Here is a 21,760-nt window from a genome sequence, read left to right as displayed (position 1 = left end):
GTTATGGAATTTATATTTGAAACAGTTGACTATCATTTTAATCCTGAATTAGGTTAGGTTGCAATCCCCCAGCTGTTCTAAGTCACTGATTGAGGTTAAAACTCTACAACAAAACACACAAAAAATTGTAACTGATTTTCTTTTTAGTCTGAAAAAATATTAGGCTCTTATTTCAAAGAGATAATTTCCCCTGCTTTTCTTAACTTTGCAAATTGCATGTTTTTTTAATACAGAATGAATTATTTATTTTCTACACATGTAACAAAGATCACAACAGACATGTGTTGAATATACACTACTTTATTTGGCTTATGATTCCACAATCAAATTGAGTCTGTTCTTGTACTTCTATACAACAGGAAAAAAAAATTATTTGAGTAAAACAAAATAAAGCCACTCATACCGAAGGTGAACTGAAATATACAGAGGACTTTCAACAAATCGGGTGTTTCTGTGTTCTTAAAATCAATTGCGAAATTCCTTCAGCCATACCATACAACCGAAAAGACAAGAGCAATCTCCCCCTCAGAAAACACACCATCCTCAGCTCATGGCATTATGGTTGGGCTTCATGGGCCTCAGAAATGTTTCACATCATCGTCTCTGGTTCAGTCCTGTGAGGTTCTTCAACTGAAAAAATAAATGAATTAAAAAAATAACATTTTAAAAATGGGTCACATTATCTCAGATCAACTTATATTTATCATTAACTACAAAGCTACTAACGCTCATATGTACCTAAGTATTAAAAATAATTAAACATAGTATGTAGCACTATCAAACAAAACAAAACACTCATTAAAAATAAATGCAGTAATTGACAAATGACAGGTTCACAGAGGGTTTGTTAGAGCTTTAAGCCAAATAGATGGGGGTGAGGGATAGAAATTTACTTTTTTGATACATTGAGATGCAAACAGGAACCTTTTTAATCAGAGCTGGTCGTATGGATAGTTTTATTTCATTCTGTAATTTAATCTTGTCTATTTTTTGTTGGACTAAAAGATCTTCCCAGGGCATAAAGAGGAAGAGTGAGGAAAGGTGATTCAAACAACTATATTTGGAAAAAAGAAACAAAAACCCTCTTCCTTCTCTACAGCTGTGTTGTAATTTGCAGTATTGAGGCAGTTTTGCAGATCCAATGCTGCCATCATGTGGATGTTCACAGAAAAGCCTATCGGTTAAAAAATAGACCATGTCCTTTAACAAGGAAAGGTCAGAGATATGCATGAGAAGCCATAATGATTACAGTAGTTTTATTCGCTGATTAAAAAGAAAACACACCCTGAAAACTCACCGTAACTGCAGCTCCCATGAGACCCTGCGCTACAGCTTCACCAGTCGACTGCATCTACAGGGAAAAAGAAAACTATGCCACGTCGTTCAAACAGGTATTTTGGTTTTTAATTCATTCACGCATTCAGAACATTACTAAAAGAGAGAGATTCATCTCTTTCTCTTGAGTGATCAAATTTGAATGTTTTCTGCCTCAACTCTTCTGTACCTGCTTTGCCGTGACGGCCATGTTGGTTACGTCCTGAATGCGGTTATCAAGGAAGGTCCAGGTGTCTTGGAAGTCCGGGGAGGAATCCTGCAGCATCACCAGCTCTGTTGCGTTGTACAGACCGGTCAGCACTGCCCGCTTCGTGTACCAGTTCATCTTCAGACAGAAGGCAGATGGAAAAATAACTTTGACATTTTGTTGAGAAAGAAATTGACTTTACTGTCGCATATGAATTTACCATTTATTAAGACAAAATATGCAGACTAAAAAGAAAACAAAAACAAAAACATGCAGAAGAGTGAGGTACAGAAATCTGAAGAATCAATATTCCTTCAGATAAGAGAGAAAGAAGACATGAAAGTTGGCTCGGTGATGGGCGGGATAACCTGAGACGTAGCAGGCCGGATATTGTGGGGGTGATGATGAAAGGGGGAGAGGAAGGTATGAGCAGGAGAAGAGGAGGATCGAAGGCGGGAGGATCCACTCACGTCTGTGGAGCGGTCCCCGGCGTAGTACCAGATGTCGTCCACCATGGTGGAGAGATGCTTCAAGCTGTCGGGGATGTTGTGAGGAAGGAGCAAGATGCTCATCGCCTACAGACGCAACAGCAAGAAAAAGATGAAATGCAATTCTTACCGTTTCTGCTGGGACTGAGCGCTGATGGTTACCTGTGGCCAGGATTCCATGTAGGGGATGTACATCCGCAGCCTGGTCTCTACCGCATCTCTTAGGAAGTCAGCCGTCTTCTTTGGTCTGCAACAAAAATAGCCGACGGGGAGTTTGGGTTTACGTCTCCAAAAGCCTCACAAAAGTAGATGTACTATAACTTTTGAACATTTTCTCAAATCCAAACCACAAACTTCACTGAGCGGAAGTTACATTTTATGTGAGAGATCAACCCAAAGTAACGCATAGCAGTGACGTGGGAGGGAAAGACTGCAAGGTTTCAAAATGTCTTACAGGAAAATATCTAGAAATTGTGTGGCATACATGTATATCCAGCCTTCCTGAGATAATACTTTGGAAAACCAGCTTCTGCTCAAATTATAGTTGCAGGTTTTTTGTGACGTGTCTCCATCAGCTTTGCAGATCTAGAGACTAAAACGTTTGCCCCCTCTTTTTGCAAAGCAGCTCATCGCAGCAAGATAGCATGAAAACATTAATCCTCAAGTCTCAACATACATTCCCAGCTTGATGTAGGGTTTGACTTTGACTAGATCATTCTAAAACATCAAAATGTCCTCGTCTAAACACGTCTACTTCAGCTCTGCTTGTATTTTGGAGCTGTCCTGCCGATGAGTAAAGTCTCAAGTCTCTTGCAGACTCTAAAAAGTTTTATTTCTGAAATGCACAGTGAGGTTGTGCATACATACTCTGCCTGACCCAGCTGGACTTCATTGTGTTGTTCAGCCAGGATCTCTGTCAGCTTGGAGTTGCACTGGGAGATGAAATGTAGGACCAAGTCTCCCGCTCCATTGGTGAACATCCCAGTGGAAGCAGAGGACAAACCCACAGCCTGGGGGCAGCACAGCAACAACAGAAACATCAAAGATAGCCTGAAGCCTCCTTTAACATAATGTAATTAATTTACTCCTGTTAATTCCAATTGTTGCACTTAGTCTAAATCCAGATAGTCTCAAATTAAACAACTGTTTCAAAAATTAGCTTGGCCTTACAAAGGTGAAGTTGTTGTGTTGGGGAAAAAAAACATTCAAAAGAAGTCAAGATAACATTTTAACTGCTGATAGAAGTAGTTAAAAAAATGAAAAGTAAATATACTTGAAAGTTGCTTAAATCTTACTTCAGCACCAGCGGAGATGGCTTCCATGGACCAGCCGTGCAACGGGACAAACTCCAGAGCCGCCGTCAGAATTCGTGCCTGCAGCTGCTCTTCCGTTTCATAGTCCTCGTCCTGCTCCTGGTCACTTTGTGCAAACACAGAGGAATATTTTACAACGAATGAAGCACAATAAGTTAAACTTGTTTGCATTAGCATTTTGAGGCAGACTGCCCAGTAGGTGGAACAGCAGCAGAACTCGCAAACAGCTTCTTAATGACTGACCCGCTGCTTGGATCAAAATCCTGCTGGGAGGTGTAGTCATCGTGGGTTGTGGATGATGATGATGAGGAGGAGGAGGAGGACGAAGATGCAGAGTGTTTGTCAGATTTGGACTCGTCCTGCAGTCTCAGTGCTGCACAGTGGAAGCCTCGTCTCAGGCTGCTGCACTGAGGGGTTGTTGATGTCGGTGCAGCGACCACTGGAGGAGGGCAGAGATTTTCACTCAATCTCCTAATCAACTCGGTTATTAGGGTTTTCCATGAAGAACAAAAGTCTGAGCTGGGATGTTGTTGCTCACATGGGCGGGATGCACCCTGAACAAGTTACTCATTCAACACAGATGTCTTTGAATTTCAGCAACTAAATATAACATACGTAAACAAATACTCTTGTTTAAAATTTGTTTTCAGATTACTGGTGTTTGTATTTTAATTTACCTTTAATTTGTTTACACAGTTTTTGCTACTACCCAATGAAGTTGGAAGAAGACAACATCTTTAAATTATTCATACAGGGTTTCCCCCAGCGTAATATAAGCCTGGCAGGCCACCAGGCTTTACTTGTGCCCCCACCAGGCTAAGCATTGCTTATTTACTTAAGTTGTCTTTTAAATGCTTGCATTTTTTAAGACTTTGTAGGTGGTGTTCAGATATTAATCTTCCACTCTTTCAGTAACACATAATTATCAAGTGATATTTTCAAACTTCTTGTCAACTATAAACATTTTTTAACTCAAAAACATGGCGGGACACTGGATGAAAGACTGCCCGAGCGACCCAATCACCGGGTTTAGCACGTTTTCTGGGGAAAACCTTGCCATGGATCAGTAATCTGGGGTCAAATACAAAAAAAAAAAAAAGCTTTTTTTCCTAGTCAATAAGGTCATAAAAAATATGGCTGCACAATTTTAGAAAACTAGCATTAGTATTGTTGAACATAATGACAATTTTAATAAGAAAATTCATAAGTAAATACCAATTACTTCAGCTTGAACGAAAGGCTAATGTCCATAAACATGGTATATTGTGAGACAAAATAAAGCTTTATTCTACTTTTCTCTATTGTTGCTCCGAATGACTCCTTTAAAGATTAAAAGAGAAGATTACGCTCAAATATAAATACTGACATATTCCAGCTTATATCTGCATCTGTGCTATCCGTTGAAAATTTTGTTATGAAACAAGAAAATAAACAAGTATACTCAGCTATATATAGCCGATTTATTAGAAACGCTTGCCATAACTGCAGAAAAACACGCCCCCCAACCCCCCAGCTGTAAAGACTAACATGCTTACAATGCACTGCAATACGATTAACATATGTCTGATTTTATTACTTAAATTCTTCATTTTTATAAAGCGTACGCCTCCGAAAGGTAACCTGTTTACTGTCCTTCATGATCACCTTCGGTTAGCTAACGTAAACTCTGGCTTTTTTTGTTTTTTTTCAAAACGTAAAACTGAAACAGAAAGATTTGTAGGCGTGTCTTTGATTTGTGTGTGTGTGTGTGTGTTCTGCGGTGAAACAAAGCAAGCACGAGTTTGTCTTACCGCTGGATAGCCCTCGGAGGAGCCTTCCAGCTCGCAGTCCTCTCAGAAGCGCCGCCATAACAAGCTGCACAACTGGGAGGTTCACAGCTGCGTCACTTCACCGCGACGCAAATTTACCGGAAGTTTATTTTAAAACAAAACTTGACTGCCAAAATTTTTTTTAAATTAAAATCAATATTACTCATTTTTTTGTACATGAAACACAATATTATGCAAAAGAATAATTATATATTTAGTAATAAATATACATCACCACATTATCTCTGTTTGAATTAAATTCTTTAAAATGTTAAACTTTTAAAAATATTTTATTTTGAAAGTTAATAACCGGAAACACTCCCCCTCAACTCACTTAAACGACTTATTTTGTGTAAGTGCCGTGAGAAGAGCAGGTGAGTCGTTGAGAGAAATCCTTTTAGTTTTTATTTTAATTAGTTAAAGTTACTTCTTGGAGGTGTTTTACATCGATAACTAGAAACCTTTATTTATTTTTCCTGGGGTAGAACTTTACCGGGCTCTCACTGTCTAAACAACGTGTCAAAAAACCTCAGAAGTGTCGCTAATGGTTACAAACTGCGTCATTGCGTCGGTTTTTAGTAACAAAGACTTTCACCAAAGATAAGTTTGGTGTATCATTGTTGATACTAAAAGTATTCGGTTTACACCAAGTGAGGATTTTAATTTGCGGCTTTGTTACACAGTTGACGGAGAACATTCTGGATAACTGGTCAGTTCATCTTCAAGATTTTATTTGTACATTAGCCATTAGCTAATTTGTAGGGCAGAGTCAATGCTTCACATAATTTAGCAATGTTTACCAAACACTAAAGCCGTATTTAAAACTTACACATTGATTCTGAACTGTAGTCGGGACCATCATATATACTGGATAAGTATCATTCTCTAGTTCCCATCTTTCCAAATCTGAGCAGTATTAAAAAGTATGTAATTATTATTTGATATATATATATATATATATATATATATATATATATATATATATATATATACACACACACACACACACACACACACACACACACACACACACACACACACACAGAATTTGGAAACCCCAAACGGCACCTGGGTGCTAGAGAGAAGCAGAAATGTAAAGTGTGCACACTCTCCTGTATTTGTTTAGAAAATGCATTTGTTAAATAAGACATTTCAGGCTTGAGGCCTTTCACAAGATTGGAGTTCAGAAATCTAAAAGCTGATCTACAAACGGATCTGGAGCCAGTTTGATCTGATCATTTTGATCTGGATCCTGACCGGCGTCTAGTTGAGGAGTCTGTGCTTTACATATAATAAAACAATTATTAAAAAATATCAAACCCCAAAAGATGAAACCATAAACTGAGAAAGTCCAGGGTTTATATTTTAGTCATAGGGTTTTTTTTTTTTTTACAAACAAAAATATACTTCTGTAAAGGTGGCATATAACTTTTAAAGGCTAATTATAATTAAACCTTCTTGGAAATAATGCAGTTGATGGAGTGACCTGAAAAAGTCATGCTTTTCTACGTTGGGATATTGGTCTGAGCTCGAAGGGCCACGTGATGTAAAATTGGTGGTTGACGATGTTGACAGATCAAGGAAAAGAACAGCAAGCCTGTCATTTTCCTCTCCCGCTATTTTGTTTTGTTGATATATAAATACTGCCTACCTTTGTGTTGTTTCTGTATTGCTTGAACATTATAATTAAAGGTATTGACATATTATGAAGAATTGAAACCCAATCTGCAGGTTCAGATTGAGTCCTAAATGTTGTGACGCAACCTTACCATATTTTTTAGAAAATTTTCCAATTTTTTTTTTTTTGTTTTTTAAAGTGATTTGTAAATCATCACATTTTTTTAAAAAGAAAATGTAAAACTTGACCAACTTTAATTAATCTTTCCCCAGGAAATAATGGCCGACCTTGGCGTCAAAGCAGGAGACAAAGTGTTGCTGGTGTGGACTCAGCCGTCAACACCAGAAACCTTGAAGCAATATGCTGAGGAACTTGGGGCAGCAGTAGGTGCAGATGGAAAAGTCTCCGTGGAGAACATGGAGAGACTGTCGCTCTGTGAGTCAGTCGCCCACCAATTTAATTATTCAACCCAGTTAAGTCTAACTGGCGAAACATCAATGTATTCGTCCTTAAAATGATTATTCCGTATTGAAACATCCAGATTATGGCCAAGTTTTTTAGTAAAGTTTACCCTGTTTTGAGTTCTAACGGGACTGATATCTTAAAATCAGATATATATGAACAAAGAAAATATAACAAGGCCTAGACAATAAAATTTTTCTGTTGAAGGCATGAGTAGAAAGTTTTACTGTATTTCTTCCTTCTTCATCACAGCCTCTCATGCAGCTTCTTCCTTTGACTGGGTGCTCTCCTGTCTTCTGGCCGACTGCTCCTACATCCACAGTCCAGACACTTTAGCCGAGATGGTCAGAGTGCTGAGACCTGGTGGGAAGCTGCTCCTGGATGAACCAGTCACAGGTAAGATGAATCATTCCTTTCAAGTTGCTTTCTAGTCTCTTATTGGGAGTTCGGTCTCTGTGCCTAACGCAGCCTCACCAGAAACCCTTTTGTCCGCCATCTTTGTTTGAAATACCCAGGGGGTTATAGTGTTCGACTACATGTGTAACTTAAAAATAAAAAAGAAATCAGGGCACCTGGCAAACTGGATTTGTTATCCTTCACTTGCAATGTGTGCATCCAGTAAGATTTATAACTAAGAAAGTAGCTTTTTCGCGTCTGTCGTAAATGTAAATTTCTTGTCTGGATGACATTTGTCTTCAGCAATGCTGCATTCATTCTGTGCTACAATATAAATATGTGATTTTAAAAAAAATTAGTACATATCTGACATGATACAGGTTTAAATTCCATTCATATTGGTTTGAAAAGGTGCTAAATATGTGTTAAAGTGTTACTATGGTGCAGGCCTCAGAATCATTAGGAATGTTAGATTACCAGAAGACGTACAGCACAACTTTTATAAACACAATCCTGCTGAAAAGCCCGAGATTGGTTATCGTGTGTTATCCATTCTCTAAATGAACTGTGTTTGTGTTACAGGCACAGAAGCACAAACGATGAGAACTGCAGAGAAACTCATGTCGGCTCTGAAGTTGTCTGGCTTCATGTCGGTAACAGAGGTGAGAGAAAAGCAAGGGTTCAGTAAAATGTTCCAATTTATCATCTACTGTGATTATACTGGAGATGAACATGGCAGTTATTAGCCAAATAGATGCCATCACTCCAAAGAGAACGAAAACTGAGTTTAAATAAGAATATCAAGCCGTGACTAGAATTAATTCAGTGGTTTCGTGGTTACACTGTTGCTAAAACCTAGTTTGGTTCGTTTTGTTTTTTGTTTTTTTTTTTCTGAAGTTTGTTCCCTCTGCAAGTACTCACCATGTAGGTCAACTACAGGGTGGCTGGATTAAGAGATGAAAGATAGTGGAAGAGTACGAGTTGTTTGTAAGTTAGCTCGTGCATCTGAGTTTTTATTGCTTTCTTTCTACTCTTTGGCTGATTTTTGTTATTATTAATAATGGAGGTGGGAGAAGTTAGATGGTAGAAGGAGCCAAAATATCTGTAGTCTGGAGAAGTTTCAAGAAAAACACAAAGGATAGTAGAAAAAGAAGCAGTCTCTCAAGAGGAGGGGCGAAATGTGAGCCTTTTAACACGAGTGATTTGATAAAGGTAAACTAAACAATGAATTGAAAACGCATTCAGAGTATGATGCTGGTGGCTGCAGCACAGCACAACCAACAGAACTCCAAACATGAAGAAGAGCATACAATTCTGCTACCATAGAGATGCAGGGCTAAAATTTATTGTTTTGTTAGTTTATATCTTAATTGAAATGTTTGGTGGTTGTATGTTCAAGGAAACTTGTAAAGAATGTAAATCTTTTATTATTTTAAATGAATGCAACACTGTATGTCATGTTTTATTTACCAGTCAGCTGGGACTCTGGGCTTATAAAGCAGAAGAGCCAGCTTGTTCTGTGTAAATGTGTTTGTGTGATGTTTCAGCACCAACTTGTTAACTACTTGGAATCAGTAAGTATGTAAACTGAAGTACTCACATTTGTACTCAGTCTGGAAAAAACAGCTATCAATACACCTCTAAATAATCAACAGGTTTAAAAAAAAAACAATCACAAGGTCACCTGTGTTTAATCCCCTCTTAGATCTGCTGACCCTCCTGCTGTCTCTTTATTCAGGTCAGTAAAACAGAGCTTAGTCCGGAGGCACTGAGCACCCTCAGAGCAGCCACTGGTTACCAAGGAAACACTCTGACTAGGGTCCGCATATCTGCCTCCAAACCCAACTACGAGGTGGGATCCTCCAGCCAGCTCAAACTGTCGTTTGGGAAAAAGACACCGAAGCCAGGTAAGTTTATAAAGATAGTCTCTCATTCAGTCATCATCTTCATAACAGCTTTAGCAGCATTTGGTCATTTTAATGTCTATAAATGTTAACATCTGTGTGTTTAGCAGAGAAACCAGCTTTGGATCCCAACACTAAGAAAATGTGGATGCTGTCAGCAAACGACATGAATGACGATGACGTGGTGAGTTCAAAGGCAATTCGATTTTTCAAAAACCACTGCAGGTATGATTTAATTTGTGGTTAACGAGTTGTGTTGGCAAGCCAGGAGCTTTGAATGAGCATGAGTAGAATGACAGACAGAAATCTCTGAAATATCATCAGAAAATGCTGTATTGGAAATAAGAGCCTGGACTTTATTAATGACATTTTGTTAAAACTGGGTTTAAACAGCTGAAAATCCTAATTGCACGAAAGAAGCACATCATTTTTGGAGTATTTTTAAGTGACTCAGTCATATTATTGGACTGTTGTTCAGTTTCTGACTTGTTTTGCTGTTTGAATAAGAAGCTGAAAATACTGCATGTAAACACAGCAACCTTCCTGAGTTGAGTTTGAAAAATTACGGATAATACAGAACCAAATAGAAGTAAGAGGCTTACTGTATACAGACGTAGAGTGACGACATGAAGCTAATTATCCAACAATAATTTTAAGACGAGTTTAGATGTGAAATATAAAGTATGGTAAATATGAGTCATTTTACTGAGGGATGTTTGAAATATAAACTTAGTGTAAAATTGTGCAACATTATAGCAACATACTTATTAGTTTATCAGAGGCTATTTCCACAAACCGAGCGTGAATAAAGTAGCTGCAGCCTCTTGATGCGGTTTGTCTCCACGCTGCTCCGTTTGCTGCAGGATCTGTTGGACTCTGACACTCTGCTCGATGAGGACGACCTAAAGAAGCCGGACGCAGCTTCTCTTAAAGCTTCAAGCTGCGGAGAAGGAACTGGCAAGAAGAAAAAAGCCTGCAAGAACTGGTAAGGTCCCGCCTTACGTTTTAAAACCCTCCTAGGTCATTTTTCACTTCAAGCTCTAAGCCGTCAGGTCAGAGAGGTCAAAGGTTGGGCTGCTCTCAGATGACAAGCTGGTTTGAGTTCCAGGTGTATCTACATCCGATATATTTTCACTACGTCGTTTCAGACCGTTAATATTTCAATATGGTTTATTATGTTCTGTCATTGTGCAGCACATGTGGGCTTGCTGAAGAGTTGGAGCAGGAGAGCAAAGAGAGCCAGAAAACTAACCTACCAAAGTCTGCGTGTGGAAGTGTGAGTAGTGTGGGGGAAAAAAAAAAAAATCAAAGCGTCGACTCCTGTTTCCAAATTATTAAAATAATATTGATGTATTTTATTTGTGCTAGTGTTACCTTGGTGATGCCTTCCGCTGTGCCAGCTGCCCATACCTGGGAATGCCAGCGTTCAAACCGGGGGAGAAGATCGTCCTGGACAACAACACGCTGACAGACGCCTGAAGCCAAAACGTTCCACTTCTCTGCTGCTCACGCTTCAGGACATTTAACATTCCTCTGTTTTCCTTCCACCCAGAACTCGTCGGCTCCTCTGGGGGTTCTCAGTAGACCATAAATATTGACATTGATGCCACTGCAATGTTGTTTCCCATGAGGCACCGTAACGCCGCCACGACTGGACAGGAGAGTCATTTGTTTTACAAGCGAGAACCTAAACAACTCGTTCAAAATTTGAAATTTGCGATCAATATATCTATGCGATTTGGTGCCTGAATTGAGAGAATGCCAGATTTTTCATGGGTCAAAAGAAAATGCAAGTGTGAAACCAGCATCTTTTCTGGCAATCTAGTAATGAAACTTTTTACCTCAGTTGTCTTTTTTTTTCATTCATTAAAACTAATCAGAATAGAAATGTTTTTGGGGGTTTAAATCATGTTTCGACGTTATCAAAGCTGGAGCAGTGATCTCCATCAAAACGCAGAAAGCTGCACTGAAATTGTTGAACTGAAGCTTATTTATGTATGAAGGCATCATTTCACTTTCTGTCATTTATTACAAATAAACTTAAGACCAACTCTTTGGATTTAACCCTAAGAATGTGGTGTAGAGATTTGATACTTCAGGTTTTGTCGTCCTTTGCTGTTGCCAGCAGTGTATGCCTGTCAGTAACCGATCTGTCTTTTTAACGATTGTGTGATATAACTTTGTGGAAACATATTGGACTCTCAGGGCACCTAAAGATGTTACTACTGTTTTATTCCACTCTTTTTTTTGTTTTGTGTTCCAAACTTTGCTTTCTTCGTCTGTGTAAAGTTAAGAGTTTACAGAAACGAGTCCATGTCTGATTTTCACTATAAAACAAGACAACAGTGGGTCTGTTGGAGAGAGTAACTTGTGCAGGAGGTTTTGACGTCTCCATATCAAAGCCTGTTCGGCCCTGAGAATTCCTGATGTTGACGTATCGTTAAAAAAAAGGCAAACGGTAACTTCTGTCATTACAGCAACTGTAAACACACAGAGCATTTAAATATGCTCTAAATAAGAGACTTGAGGTAAAACCTTTTCAGTCAGTTTTGGATTCACATCAGTGACCCGTGATGCTAAAGTCCATCTTGACGTCTCCTAAGCTGGGCTCGAACGTGAAGCTGTACGACACGCCGGTCCTGCCGTCACCTAAACTGTCCCACGCCGACCTGAGGAAGTAAACTCCCTGCTTCCTGTGTCGACTCCACTCGCAGTCTCCCTGCAGGGAAAACAGAGAAACGCCTGCCATCAGATTTCGGACAAATTTTGATGATTTGAAAAAGACTATTTTAAAGAGTGTTTCCTGACATGCTTTCACAGATGACAAAAGAAGAAGATACCTGCTCACTGATTGGTTGAGTCAGACCCCCACTGACTGTGACATCATCAGTCAGGTGATAGTCCATCCACAAGGCAACACCGTGACATCGACCCGTCCTGAAACCGATTTTTAAGCAGTTCAACAGAAATACCAAGCGCTAACTTCTGGATAAATTAAGCAACAGTAGAAGAAAATTAAACTAAAACGTCAACAAACCCGTTTCAAAAAAACATTTTCTGCCCTAAGCTGAAGGAAGCAGATTCTACCTTATGAAAGGCAGCAAGCCCTGGCTGCTGATTGGCTCTTGAGGGACACACTGTGTGAAGTCAAAGGTCATGACTTCGGTGGGGTGAGTGAGAGCTCGACATGGATATTCCCACAGCGGGTGGGGCTCCGCTTCACGGGACTCGCGGAAATCCAGAGAGCGCTGTGGAAACACACAGCCTGAACCCACCTTCTGCAACTTCAGCTCAGATTTATGAACTCTGTTCACTTTTTGTTTCCTCTCATGAGTGATTTAAAGACACAGGCGCACATTTTCAAATACAAAAACACACCTTGACATGGTACTGTTATTAAATCATCACCCTACTAATGAATAACTTGTTAAATTTTTGTTTGACCTCGATTTTAATCTTTACCTGCACCATCTCGTCCATGGGAGTGACGTCAAAGCCTTCACATATTCCACACGGCGCTCTTATTCTCCACAAATCCTAACAAACAAAAATAACAATAATTTATTTCAAAATCTTAATGGATTCGCTTTCAATTTATTTTAAGTCCTGCCAGTTTTCAGCAAAAACGGAAACACCTGAAGTCTTTCAAAGGAAACAAAGGAACAGCTCTATTAGGAATGAGCTCAAAATTATACAAGTCAGAGATATCATTTAGTACTAGCACGTTAAAATAACTTTAAAGTAATTATATATATTTTTTAGAAGTGACCGAGTCGCACTCTGGCATCTCAGATCATCAAGTTTCTACGACTCAAAACTGAAATGCATAAAAGCTGAATTGTTCTGGTAACAACTTGTGTTGCCTTTTGGATGATATTTGATCAATTGCTCGACTGTCTGACCTGGAACTCCACGGCTACAACATGCAGGGAGGCAGAGCAGGGCAGGATGGTGGCAGTGGGCCGCAGGAGGCCCGCCAGAGCGGTCCTGCAGTACCAGAAGAACAGGGAGTGCCACGGCAGGAGGCTGGTGCTGAAGTACGGCTCCCCCATCAGGACGGAAATCTGCAGGAGGCGCAACCCCAGGTTTTAGATCGTCAACTTAAAAACATAACCGGGTCTTGTAGCGTGTTATTGTAAATAAATGAACCGTTAATAAAGTTACTTTTTGATTACTTTGCTTTAAATGGGACAGAAAATAAACAGAAAACAACTCATTAATAGAGCTGTAAATTGTTTTTATTTGAGGTCTGGCTGTCTGATTATTTTAGCCCAAACTTTCTTTTTTTTATTTATTTTTTTATCTGAGGACTAAAACACCAAACGGAGGAAGAAAATGACTGCAGGTTGTTTGATGAAGTCCTGAATCCAAGAGAGATTACAAGATTATCCTTGTTCATCCATCAAAGAAATATATAGCTAGATTTCTACTAAACTCCAAAAGAGTGAAAGACGACGAATATGGCAGATCTGCGTTTTGACCCATTTACCAAATAAAAACTAAAAATGAATTTATCATATGTTTTCCAACTTGGTACTAGCTTGATGTTCAGAGAGGAAGATCAGAGTGAAAGATGCTTTTTCTGATAAAAACGACTGTTTTCATCCCCTTGCTCTGTTGTTAAATCATCAAATAAATGAAATGTTCTGCTGCACGGCGGGATCGTCATCAAAAGCGGCACCTGCTCTCCTCTGAGGTCCTGACTGGTGAGCTGTTCAGGCCTGATCTCCAGCAGTTCAACCCCGCCTTTCTTAGAGTTGGCTTCCAACACCTGCAGATTAAATTAACAAAATTAATTCAAGTTAACATTTCTCTACATGCATTTGTAAAAAAAAAAAAAAAAATGTTTCGATTATGTAGCATTTATTCAACAGGTCTGACCACAAAGACGTTTTATTGGAGGGTACCGGTAGCTGACCCCTGATTTAGGTTTAGGTAACAAAAAAAAACAAAAAAAAAAAGAAAGAAAAGCATCCAGAAAATGAGGGTTAATTATAATGTGTATCAGGAGTTTGCAGCTCCAGTCTTCAAATGCCTCTGGACTCATTCCAGCTCCAACTCGCCTTGAATTAAACTGATTATGGTCATGAATAAAGACCAGGGCTTTCCAAAGCTTGCTGACAAGCCAAAGAGCTAATTAAGATGTCCCTCTACTAATCACCATCACATCATTTGGCACCAAACAAAAGCCTCCAGACAATAACTTTGTAGTTTTACCTCCTCAATAACTTGTTTGGACATTCTGGAGTTTTCCAAACTGAACACCTGAGTCAGGAACAAGAGCACAAAAAACCCCAAAACATATTAATACAAGAATCTGAGCAGGAACATTTGGTTTGCAGGAGCTGCCGTACCTTTTTGGCTCCCAGCATGTGAGCGAACACAGGAAGCAGACTTCCATCGCTGACAGAGAGACACACGCTGTCCTCGCTCAGGACCTGGAGGGACCACCGCTTTAATGAACGCACACAAACGCAACCGTGCACGCTCGGCCATGACGACGGCGTTCGCTTACACTGCGGAGAGCGGCGACGTAGCTCCCCGTACGCCGTCTGTCGTTCAGCTCGCCGAAGCGAGGCCGAGTCCAGACGAGGTGAGCCTGACAGGTGCAACACGGCCGAGGCGGCGGGGTCGCAGCCTGGGCGTCCTGGAGACTGAAACATCGAGACAGAGAGGTTCACTGAACTGAGGTAAACGCTACACGTCGATTAATAGGGGAAGTAATGACAAAGCGAAGCTGTCCAAGCGGACCTGTGAGGCTGCAGGCTGTACCACAGACTGTAGTCGTCATGGCAGACCGTCAGACTGAGCTCCTCTCGCTCAGCCACCTGGCGCTCTGCAGGCAGGAAGTAAACACTCTGCATCCAGTGATCCCGCCACTAAAACACACCAGCAGGACTCGGATTTACTGGAGAAACTTACCGCTGGTTTTTCCATTTTGGGCCAAATCTACATCACAGATGTTCTCAAACGGCCAGTTTTGCCAGGATGTGTTGATAAAACTCATCAACAAACAGTTAAAATATGGAGAAAATCTCTGTCTGCATTCAGTGACTTGTATAAACTACGTAATATTGAAAATCATTTCACACTGACCGGTCCGTCCAGGATTTTAAGATTGTTTTTGTGAATTTTTTGTAATCAAAATCACTGATTTTGTAGAGCTACTTTTAAAAATGTTTGTTACTCATCACCACCCTGATCACAAACTACAACTTGACATTACATGAAGCTCAGGGAGCGTTGTGCTAGAAGTAAGGAATGCTGCCACCTGCAGGCGGGAGTTAGCGACCATACATTTTTGACCATTTCTTGTGGGAAATTGCAATAAACTCACAATTATGCACTCACACAAAAAACATGTGTGAATGTGTTGATTCTGCATGAATTTCAACCATCTGAAAATGGTGAAAAACTGGACGGACTGATCTGTAATTTGGCAGTAAACAAATAAAAACTTCTTTGATTTAATTGATATGATGATATTTAAGATCTCTGGAGTTTAGAGGGCCACATAAAAAAAGCTATGGTGGGATGGATTTGGACCCCGGACCTTAAGTTTCACACATTCAGACTCAGATATTTATGTCCCAATGGGAAATTAATTTTATAGAAAGTCACAATAAAAACAACACACCAACAATTAATATTTAACTAGAAGGTGTGGCATTTGATTCCACTGCTTCAATCGATGGAGGTTAAAAACACAAAACTTGTCGACAAAAAACATCGAGGAGCTGGTAAGACAAAAAAGGTGAGCAATAAATAAATCAATTCATTGCATAAACAATTTGAAATCCCTCACTTTAAGAAACGGCAACAAATTAAACTCAGTTTGTTAAACTCGTGTGTCTTAAATCTTCTGCACATCTTTTGCCCCCAACAAGCTTTAGAGTCGTCGCTCTGGACAGATCTGCCTCCTGAAGCTCTGACCAGTTACTCACTGGGGCCTTCGCTGGCTGTGGGTACGTCCAGCTGGGAGCCATGCTGCACACAATGGCTCCGCTGGGATCCATGTCCAGGTCCCACCAGGACAGAACGACCTGAGCCCGACCGCCGGCCCGAGCCACGAAGCTGGTGGAGTGGGACTGGAAGGCACTGCTGACCGGCTTGCTGAAGTCCACACTGGGAAGGAACGCAGACGGGCGTGAGCAGCGACTGCGTGACGGAAACAAGAGAGAAGCAGAAGGTGCTTCTACCTGAACATGGCGCAGAGCGGACTCAGCGGGGTGAAGCTGCTGGGGGAGACCTGGCTCAGCTGGACGTCGCAAACCGAGTGAGCGCCGGCGCAGCGGCCGACGGCGGGCGGCGGGACCAGACGGGCCCCCTCCACCTCCGCTGGCTGCAGCTGGGCCCAGCTCCACAGCAGCTCCGACTCCACCAGCTGGGCGTAGACGGTGGCGCGGTGAGGCACCGCCTCGCAGCCCGCCTGCACACAGAGAGAGAAACCACAGAGAGCCAAAAGAGGTTTAAATGAAAAGCTGATGGATGAATAAAAAGGTGCAGGCATTTTTCATCTGGACAAAAATGAAGAAAAAAAAAAAGTTTGAGGTCTAAATCTTTAATATACTTTCCAAGCGCCCTCTACAGGAAAAGTGCCATTGACATGAATAAAAAAAAAACAAAAAGAAAGAAATCTCCAATAGCAGGTGGTATAAAAATGGACATACTGCTCTAAAAACTATCTGCACTAATATTTTACTCAACATATCATGTATTTACTAAATGGTGCTAAGCTTCAATTTAAAACAGAAATCCTAAAAATATCTTACATATTCATACAAACAAAAGACGAGGAAAAACTTACTTAATTTCTTCACTCTGAGGCCAAATGAAACAACAAGTTGAAGAGAAATTAGATCACATCTTACTTATTGTTGGCCACAGAGCAACCTTTACTCTGCAACAAGGTGGACAGTCATTGGCCAATTACATAAACACCTGAACCAATGAGAAAACGCTTCCAAAGAGGCACAAAATGCTAATTTAAGGCATCTTCAATAACTATACTTTACTGTATTTACTGTAAACAGAATAAACATAAACAACAGATTTTTTTAAAGATTTCTTTTAAGAAGATTTATTAATTTTATCTCAGCATTCATGTAATTATATAAAGGCTTTATTAAAATTTATTTCACGTTACCTGAATAAAACAATTAGCATTTTCTCTAGAAACTACTGATGGTTTTTAACTCATTTCTAAAACCAATACCATTTCTATTTGTGAGGAAATGTTTGTGTGGGAATAATGAATGTATGAGCGAGAGAAGAATTCAATTGCAGCTTAAATGGCCTCTAATACGTTTCTGCTTTCACAGTTTTTCCCATTAGAGCTCGTCTGTCTGAGCAGCAGCGAAGGAGCGGACTGAGTTTGGAAGGTTTTGGACGAACCGTGACCAGGTTTTGGTGAGCGTGCTCGTAGCTGGGCAGAGCTCCCTCCCCGATGAGCTCGGTGTCAAACAGCTCTGTGATCAGCAGGTTGGCCTTCTCTTGCATGTCGCCGTCTGTTAAAACACAACCAGAATATTTATGAAATGAAGCCACTGAGAAAGAAGAAAAATAACGGCTTTTAGTTTCCCTCATAATAAACAGACGCCCACATTTTTAGAAACAACTTTTGATGAGTTCGCAAAAATGTCTTGAGAGGTTATGGTTAAATAAGTGGATCGGCAGCAAATATTTCCAGAAGGAAATACAGGTTTGAACATTATTAAACCTCTAGAAAGAGTAAATTTAATTACAACAAAAAACATAATAAGCGAGTCATTCCTCAGCTTAGTTCAAAAGTAAATGACAAACTAAATGTAAGTGATTTAGGTAAGTTTATATTGAACACTAAGGTTGGGCGATGCAGCAGATTCAGTAAAGGCAAGTTTAGGACATTTACTGTACATAAAAGTTGTTATAACCCATTATTGAGTTCAATTAAATTTACAAATCCTATGGCAGCCATCCTTACTATATTTAACAACTTAATTTTTTTTTTTTTTAGGTATAAAAGCATTTCTAACATAGACATCAGTAATCGGTAAAGCAGATGTGGCAGAGTTGTGTATTTCTTCTTCTCTCTCACCTGGTCCCACAGTCACATCTGACGAGTGTTTGTTGATAATCTTGATCTTGTCAGAGAAGTTGTTCTTCTTCACAATGCACTGAGCTGCTTCTGCCATGGGCTTAAAGACCTGCAGAAAATCCACACGTTTTATTGCAATTATATAGGAAGAGCAAAGCTTCGCGCAGCACTCGGCTCGTCATAAAGTGTCGGTGACGTGATCTTGGTCAGTGGTTCTCAGGAAATCTTTAAAAGGTTTTCTTTCAACTTGGACTTGACTGCTTTTTCAGTCATTTTCAGATAAATACTTTAAGTTTAAGGAACCAGAATTTTTTTGTCCCTTTTCAGGTCAATATTTTGTTCACTTCACAAACTTTTCCTCTGCTGAAGATTTTTTTTTCAGCCCTGAAACTACATTTTATTGCCCAAATGTCTAATAAAAAGATGCAAACTTTGACATGGAATCCCTGAAACAAAAAAAAGGACATTCATGCTGCACATTATGTGTTCTTGCAGTAATGATTTCTTTTTTCTTTCTTCTTGTTCTTTCAAACACCGAAGTGAAGCCAGTGTTGTTTAAATTTCTCATTTCTAAATTAAGAATTAAAAAAAAAACTATTGAGAAAAATTAAGTAAAAAGATTAACTACAAGTCTGGAATACTCTTCAAAACAATTATGCATTATGCAATATTAAAAAAAACACCTCAGTTTCAGTGAAAAACCACTTGGTTGGAAATCTGCTTGATCCACTAGAAGTTCATGTGTTGTTTTTTTTTAAGTGCATCAAGTCAACAGTATTTATAAAGGCAATTTTTAAACAAGAATGTAACCCAAAGCACAAAATGCAATGAAGCACAAAGAACAGACAAAACTTTAAAGGTAAAATGACATCAGAGGTCAAATGATGAAGAAACTGTTTTTGTAGGCTTTGATTTTCAGTGAACTTCTGCTGCAATTGCTGACATTTTACGGGACAAACAGAGAATATTCCTGTACCTCCACGGCGTAACAGAAGTCGGCTCCGGCAGTGGCGGCCATCATGGACAGGAGGCCGGTTCCAGTCCCGATGTCCAGGACGACGACTCGCTCGCCCCGAGCCTTTATTCTGGACACAGCAGCCCGGATGCCCTGGTAGTACTTCTCGTTCTGAAAGGGAGTGAAATTACGCAAGCAAAAAACATTTACACAACCAAACACTTTCTTTTAACATACTTTTAATAAGAAAATATTTGTTGTAAATCGTGGCGATTTGAACTTCCTTGCCGAATAATGCAGTTCAGGTGGATAAAATAGGTTTTTAGATGATTAAAAAGGCTCTAAAGACAAAACGATGAGGTAATTCATACACCATACGGAGACCATCTATGCCGTCATTAATCAACTATTAGTCGCTGCATGGATGGTTAAACGCAGTCAGAGAGCAGCGATGTGTGTGGAGTTCTCACCCTGTCGTGGTCATGCAGCATGTCGGCATAACAGGACCTGAAACAGAAACATAAACACCATCAGATTAATGCGGAGGATTATTTAGTGTCTTAATCTCACAACACTTCGATCATGACATTTTAAGAACTGTTGCAAAATCATTTCTCTTTCAGATATCAACCCTGTAGATTTGGATTGTTTTGGGTCTGTTTTTTTGTTTTGTTTTGTTTTATCTGGAACAAAAAAAAAAAATACAGGTTATTGTTTAAATCAATGCGTAGATCTGGTAAGCCTCCAACTATCAATGAAAAATTAGAAATCGGAATTATATTTCCTTCTCAACATTACCTGACGTCATAAATAATCTGCTGCATCTCCACTATATTATTCACCTGATACTTAACATCTAGAAATAATAAGGAAAATACATTTAAAAATAATGATCTAATTCAGTGGCCACAGATAATTTGGATTTTATTTGCATTCTAAACCTATACAGATCTGGAGAAAATGAAGAGCCCACTGCACTGAACCCCATTAAAAACCTCATGGTTTTCCACTAAATATTGATTTCTGAACTCTTCCTGAGTTAAAACATCAGAATTGTTGTGTCTAAATGAATATTAACTCATTTTGTTTGCATTATTTGAGGTCTGAAAGCTCCGCATCGTTTTGTAATTTTGACCATTTCTCATTTTGTGCAAACTAATTTTTTGCTTGGAATTTCAGAGACATGTTGTCAGTAGTTCATAGAATAAAAGAGCAATGTTCATTTTACTCAAACATAGACCTATAAAGAGTAAAATCAGAGAAACTGGTCTTTTAATTTTTTTCCAGAGCTGTGTAGTTATCAGCTACAATCTCGGTTTTGACCTGAATGATACCTGAACCAGAACCTCTTTTTGTACGAGACCACCGGAGATATCAACTATCTGTTTAATGGGTTTTTTTAAAAAGAAGGTTTTACTTTTTTTTTTTTTACAACTAATAAAAACTGTAACTGATAACGTAACATTTTTTCAGACACCATATTGGAATGACTTAAAATTCTAAGTGTTTATTTTTTACTTAATCTAGAGTGTTTTCGTGCTATTTTTAAAGTTAATTAATTCGTCTTTTATCAAGGTTTGACTATTTATCGACTATAAATGTTCTGGTTATCTCATTACAAAGCAAAACGAGTCAGAGCTTGGTATTGCTGGGTCGAATTCAAACTTAATATTTTATTAAATAATGCTTACTGATTTTTTTTTAACAGATATAACCGACAATGTCCTCTCTAATGTGAATTTTAATGTTCATATATGATTGTTTTTAAGCCTCTGTATTATCAGAGCAGCAGCACATCGGCCCCTCGCCATAGTTTCCGTCCCGTCAGCCTCGCTCCTGGACCCACCTGGCTATCTCCTGGTGGTAGTCGTACTCCTCGCTCTCCTCCACCCAGTCCAAAGCTCCGGTGGTCGGGTTCGCTCTGCCACAGAAGGTCTTCATCTCCGCCAGGACGTCCGAGGAGTGGAAAAAAGCTGATTTGAGTCGAATTATTCACTACAAATCAAAATGTTAGCAGGATTATTAACACAGCATTGCATCCATGCAGGCCACCATATTGGAACGAAACGTCACTTGCTGTTATGGTCACGTGACCAAAGTTTGTCACGTGTCAAAGAGCGTCGTATATTTTCTCATCGCTAGATGTCAGCATAGAGCTTCAGTTTATTACAGATGGACACTAATAATCTGCCCAAAATATTTGGGTGTAGTGAACCAG

The 21,760-nt window shown here is 39.5% G+C and overlaps 3 protein-coding genes across 4 annotated transcripts; 1 reads left to right on the top strand and 2 right to left on the bottom strand.

The window, feature by feature from the left end:
• Positions 1–284: 284 nt before the first annotated feature.
• On the bottom strand, positions 285–5,230 carry coq9 (coenzyme Q9 homolog (S. cerevisiae)). Its single transcript, XM_015013230.2, has 9 exons — positions 5,114–5,230; positions 3,567–3,762; positions 3,306–3,429; positions 2,878–3,020; positions 2,173–2,257; positions 1,993–2,097; positions 1,505–1,660; positions 1,298–1,351; positions 285–630 (listed from the first exon to the last, which is right to left on the bottom strand). The coding sequence occupies exons 1-9, from the start codon at positions 5,169–5,171 to the stop codon at positions 595–597; spliced, it is 957 nt and encodes a 318-aa protein (XP_014868716.1). The 5' UTR covers positions 5,172–5,230; the 3' UTR covers positions 285–594.
• Positions 5,231–5,441: 211 nt separating this feature from the next.
• ciapin1 (cytokine induced apoptosis inhibitor 1) lies at positions 5,442–11,584 on the top strand. 2 transcript variants are annotated; one of them, XM_015013228.2, is made up of 9 exons: positions 5,442–5,505; positions 7,022–7,184; positions 7,464–7,607; positions 8,190–8,269; positions 9,346–9,514; positions 9,622–9,695; positions 10,375–10,496; positions 10,706–10,787; positions 10,880–11,584. In XM_015013228.2, the coding sequence occupies exons 2-9, from the start codon at positions 7,028–7,030 to the stop codon at positions 10,988–10,990; spliced, it is 939 nt and encodes a 312-aa protein (XP_014868714.2). In that variant the 5' UTR covers positions 5,442–5,505; positions 7,022–7,027; the 3' UTR covers positions 10,991–11,584. The 2 variants fall into 2 exon arrangements, with proteins under 2 accessions (XP_014868714.2, XP_014868712.2); XM_015013226.2 differs by having other exon boundaries at positions 9,619–9,695.
• Positions 11,585–11,726: 142 nt separating this feature from the next.
• Positions 11,727–21,694, bottom strand: prmt7 (protein arginine methyltransferase 7). Its single transcript, XM_014969587.2, has 17 exons — positions 21,389–21,694; positions 20,013–20,049; positions 19,564–19,713; positions 18,588–18,696; positions 17,906–18,018; positions 16,711–16,940; positions 16,456–16,636; positions 15,263–15,390; positions 15,027–15,165; positions 14,866–14,949; positions 14,729–14,776; positions 14,193–14,282; positions 13,414–13,575; positions 12,974–13,048; positions 12,599–12,759; positions 12,352–12,448; positions 11,727–12,230 (listed from the first exon to the last, which is right to left on the bottom strand). Exons 1-17 carry the CDS (start codon positions 21,481–21,483, stop codon positions 12,072–12,074), a joined length of 2,058 nt encoding a protein of 685 aa, XP_014825073.1. The 5' UTR covers positions 21,484–21,694; the 3' UTR covers positions 11,727–12,071.
• Positions 21,695–21,760: the final 66 nt, after the last annotated feature.

The sequence above is a fragment of the Poecilia mexicana genome, unplaced genomic scaffold (assembly GCF_051168715.1).
Source record: "Poecilia mexicana isolate PSO_F unplaced genomic scaffold, ASM5116871v1 scaffold_6, whole genome shotgun sequence".
In the NCBI taxonomy this organism is placed as follows: Eukaryota; Metazoa; Chordata; class Actinopteri; order Cyprinodontiformes; family Poeciliidae; genus Poecilia; species Poecilia mexicana.
The sequence above is the reverse complement of the archived record's forward strand: the minus strand, read 5'-3'. Positions and strand labels throughout refer to the sequence as shown.

What these genes read in the sequence shown, in the direction of transcription:
- coq9 (XM_015013230.2), bottom strand. Translation starts at nt 5,171, where the DNA reads ATGGCGGCGCTTCTGAGAGGACTGCGAGCTGGAAGGCTCCTCCGAGGG. An exon ending in CCTCCGAGGGCTATCCAGCG is followed by an intron (nt 3,763 to 5,113) that starts GTAAGACAAACT and finishes GCCCTCCTCCAG; the next exon opens with TGGTCGCTGCACCGACATCA. An exon ending in GTCCAGCTGGGTCAGGCAGA is followed by an intron (nt 2,258 to 2,877) that starts GTATGTATGCAC and finishes TTTTTGTTGCAG; the next exon opens with ACCAAAGAAGACGGCTGACT.
- ciapin1 (XM_015013226.2), top strand. Translation starts at nt 7,028, where the DNA reads ATGGCCGACCTTGGCGTCAAAGCAGGAGACAAAGTGTTGCTGGTGTGG. An exon ending in GAAAAAGACACCGAAGCCAG is followed by an intron (nt 9,515 to 9,618) that starts GTAAGTTTATAA and finishes CTGTGTGTTTAG; the next exon opens with CAGAGAAACCAGCTTTGGAT. An exon ending in CAAAGTCTGCGTGTGGAAGT is followed by an intron (nt 10,788 to 10,879) that starts GTGAGTAGTGTG and finishes TATTTGTGCTAG; the next exon opens with TGTTACCTTGGTGATGCCTT.
- prmt7 (XM_014969587.2), bottom strand. Translation starts at nt 21,483, where the DNA reads ATGAAGACCTTCTGTGGCAGAGCGAACCCGACCACCGGAGCTTTGGAC. An exon ending in ACGTCGCCGCTCTCCGCAGT is followed by an intron (nt 14,950 to 15,026) that starts GTAAGCGAACGC and finishes TGGTCCCTCCAG; the next exon opens with GTCCTGAGCGAGGACAGCGT. An exon ending in AGGACCTCAGAGGAGAGCAG is followed by an intron (nt 13,576 to 14,192) that starts GTGCCGCTTTTG and finishes CGCCTCCTGCAG; the next exon opens with ATTTCCGTCCTGATGGGGGA.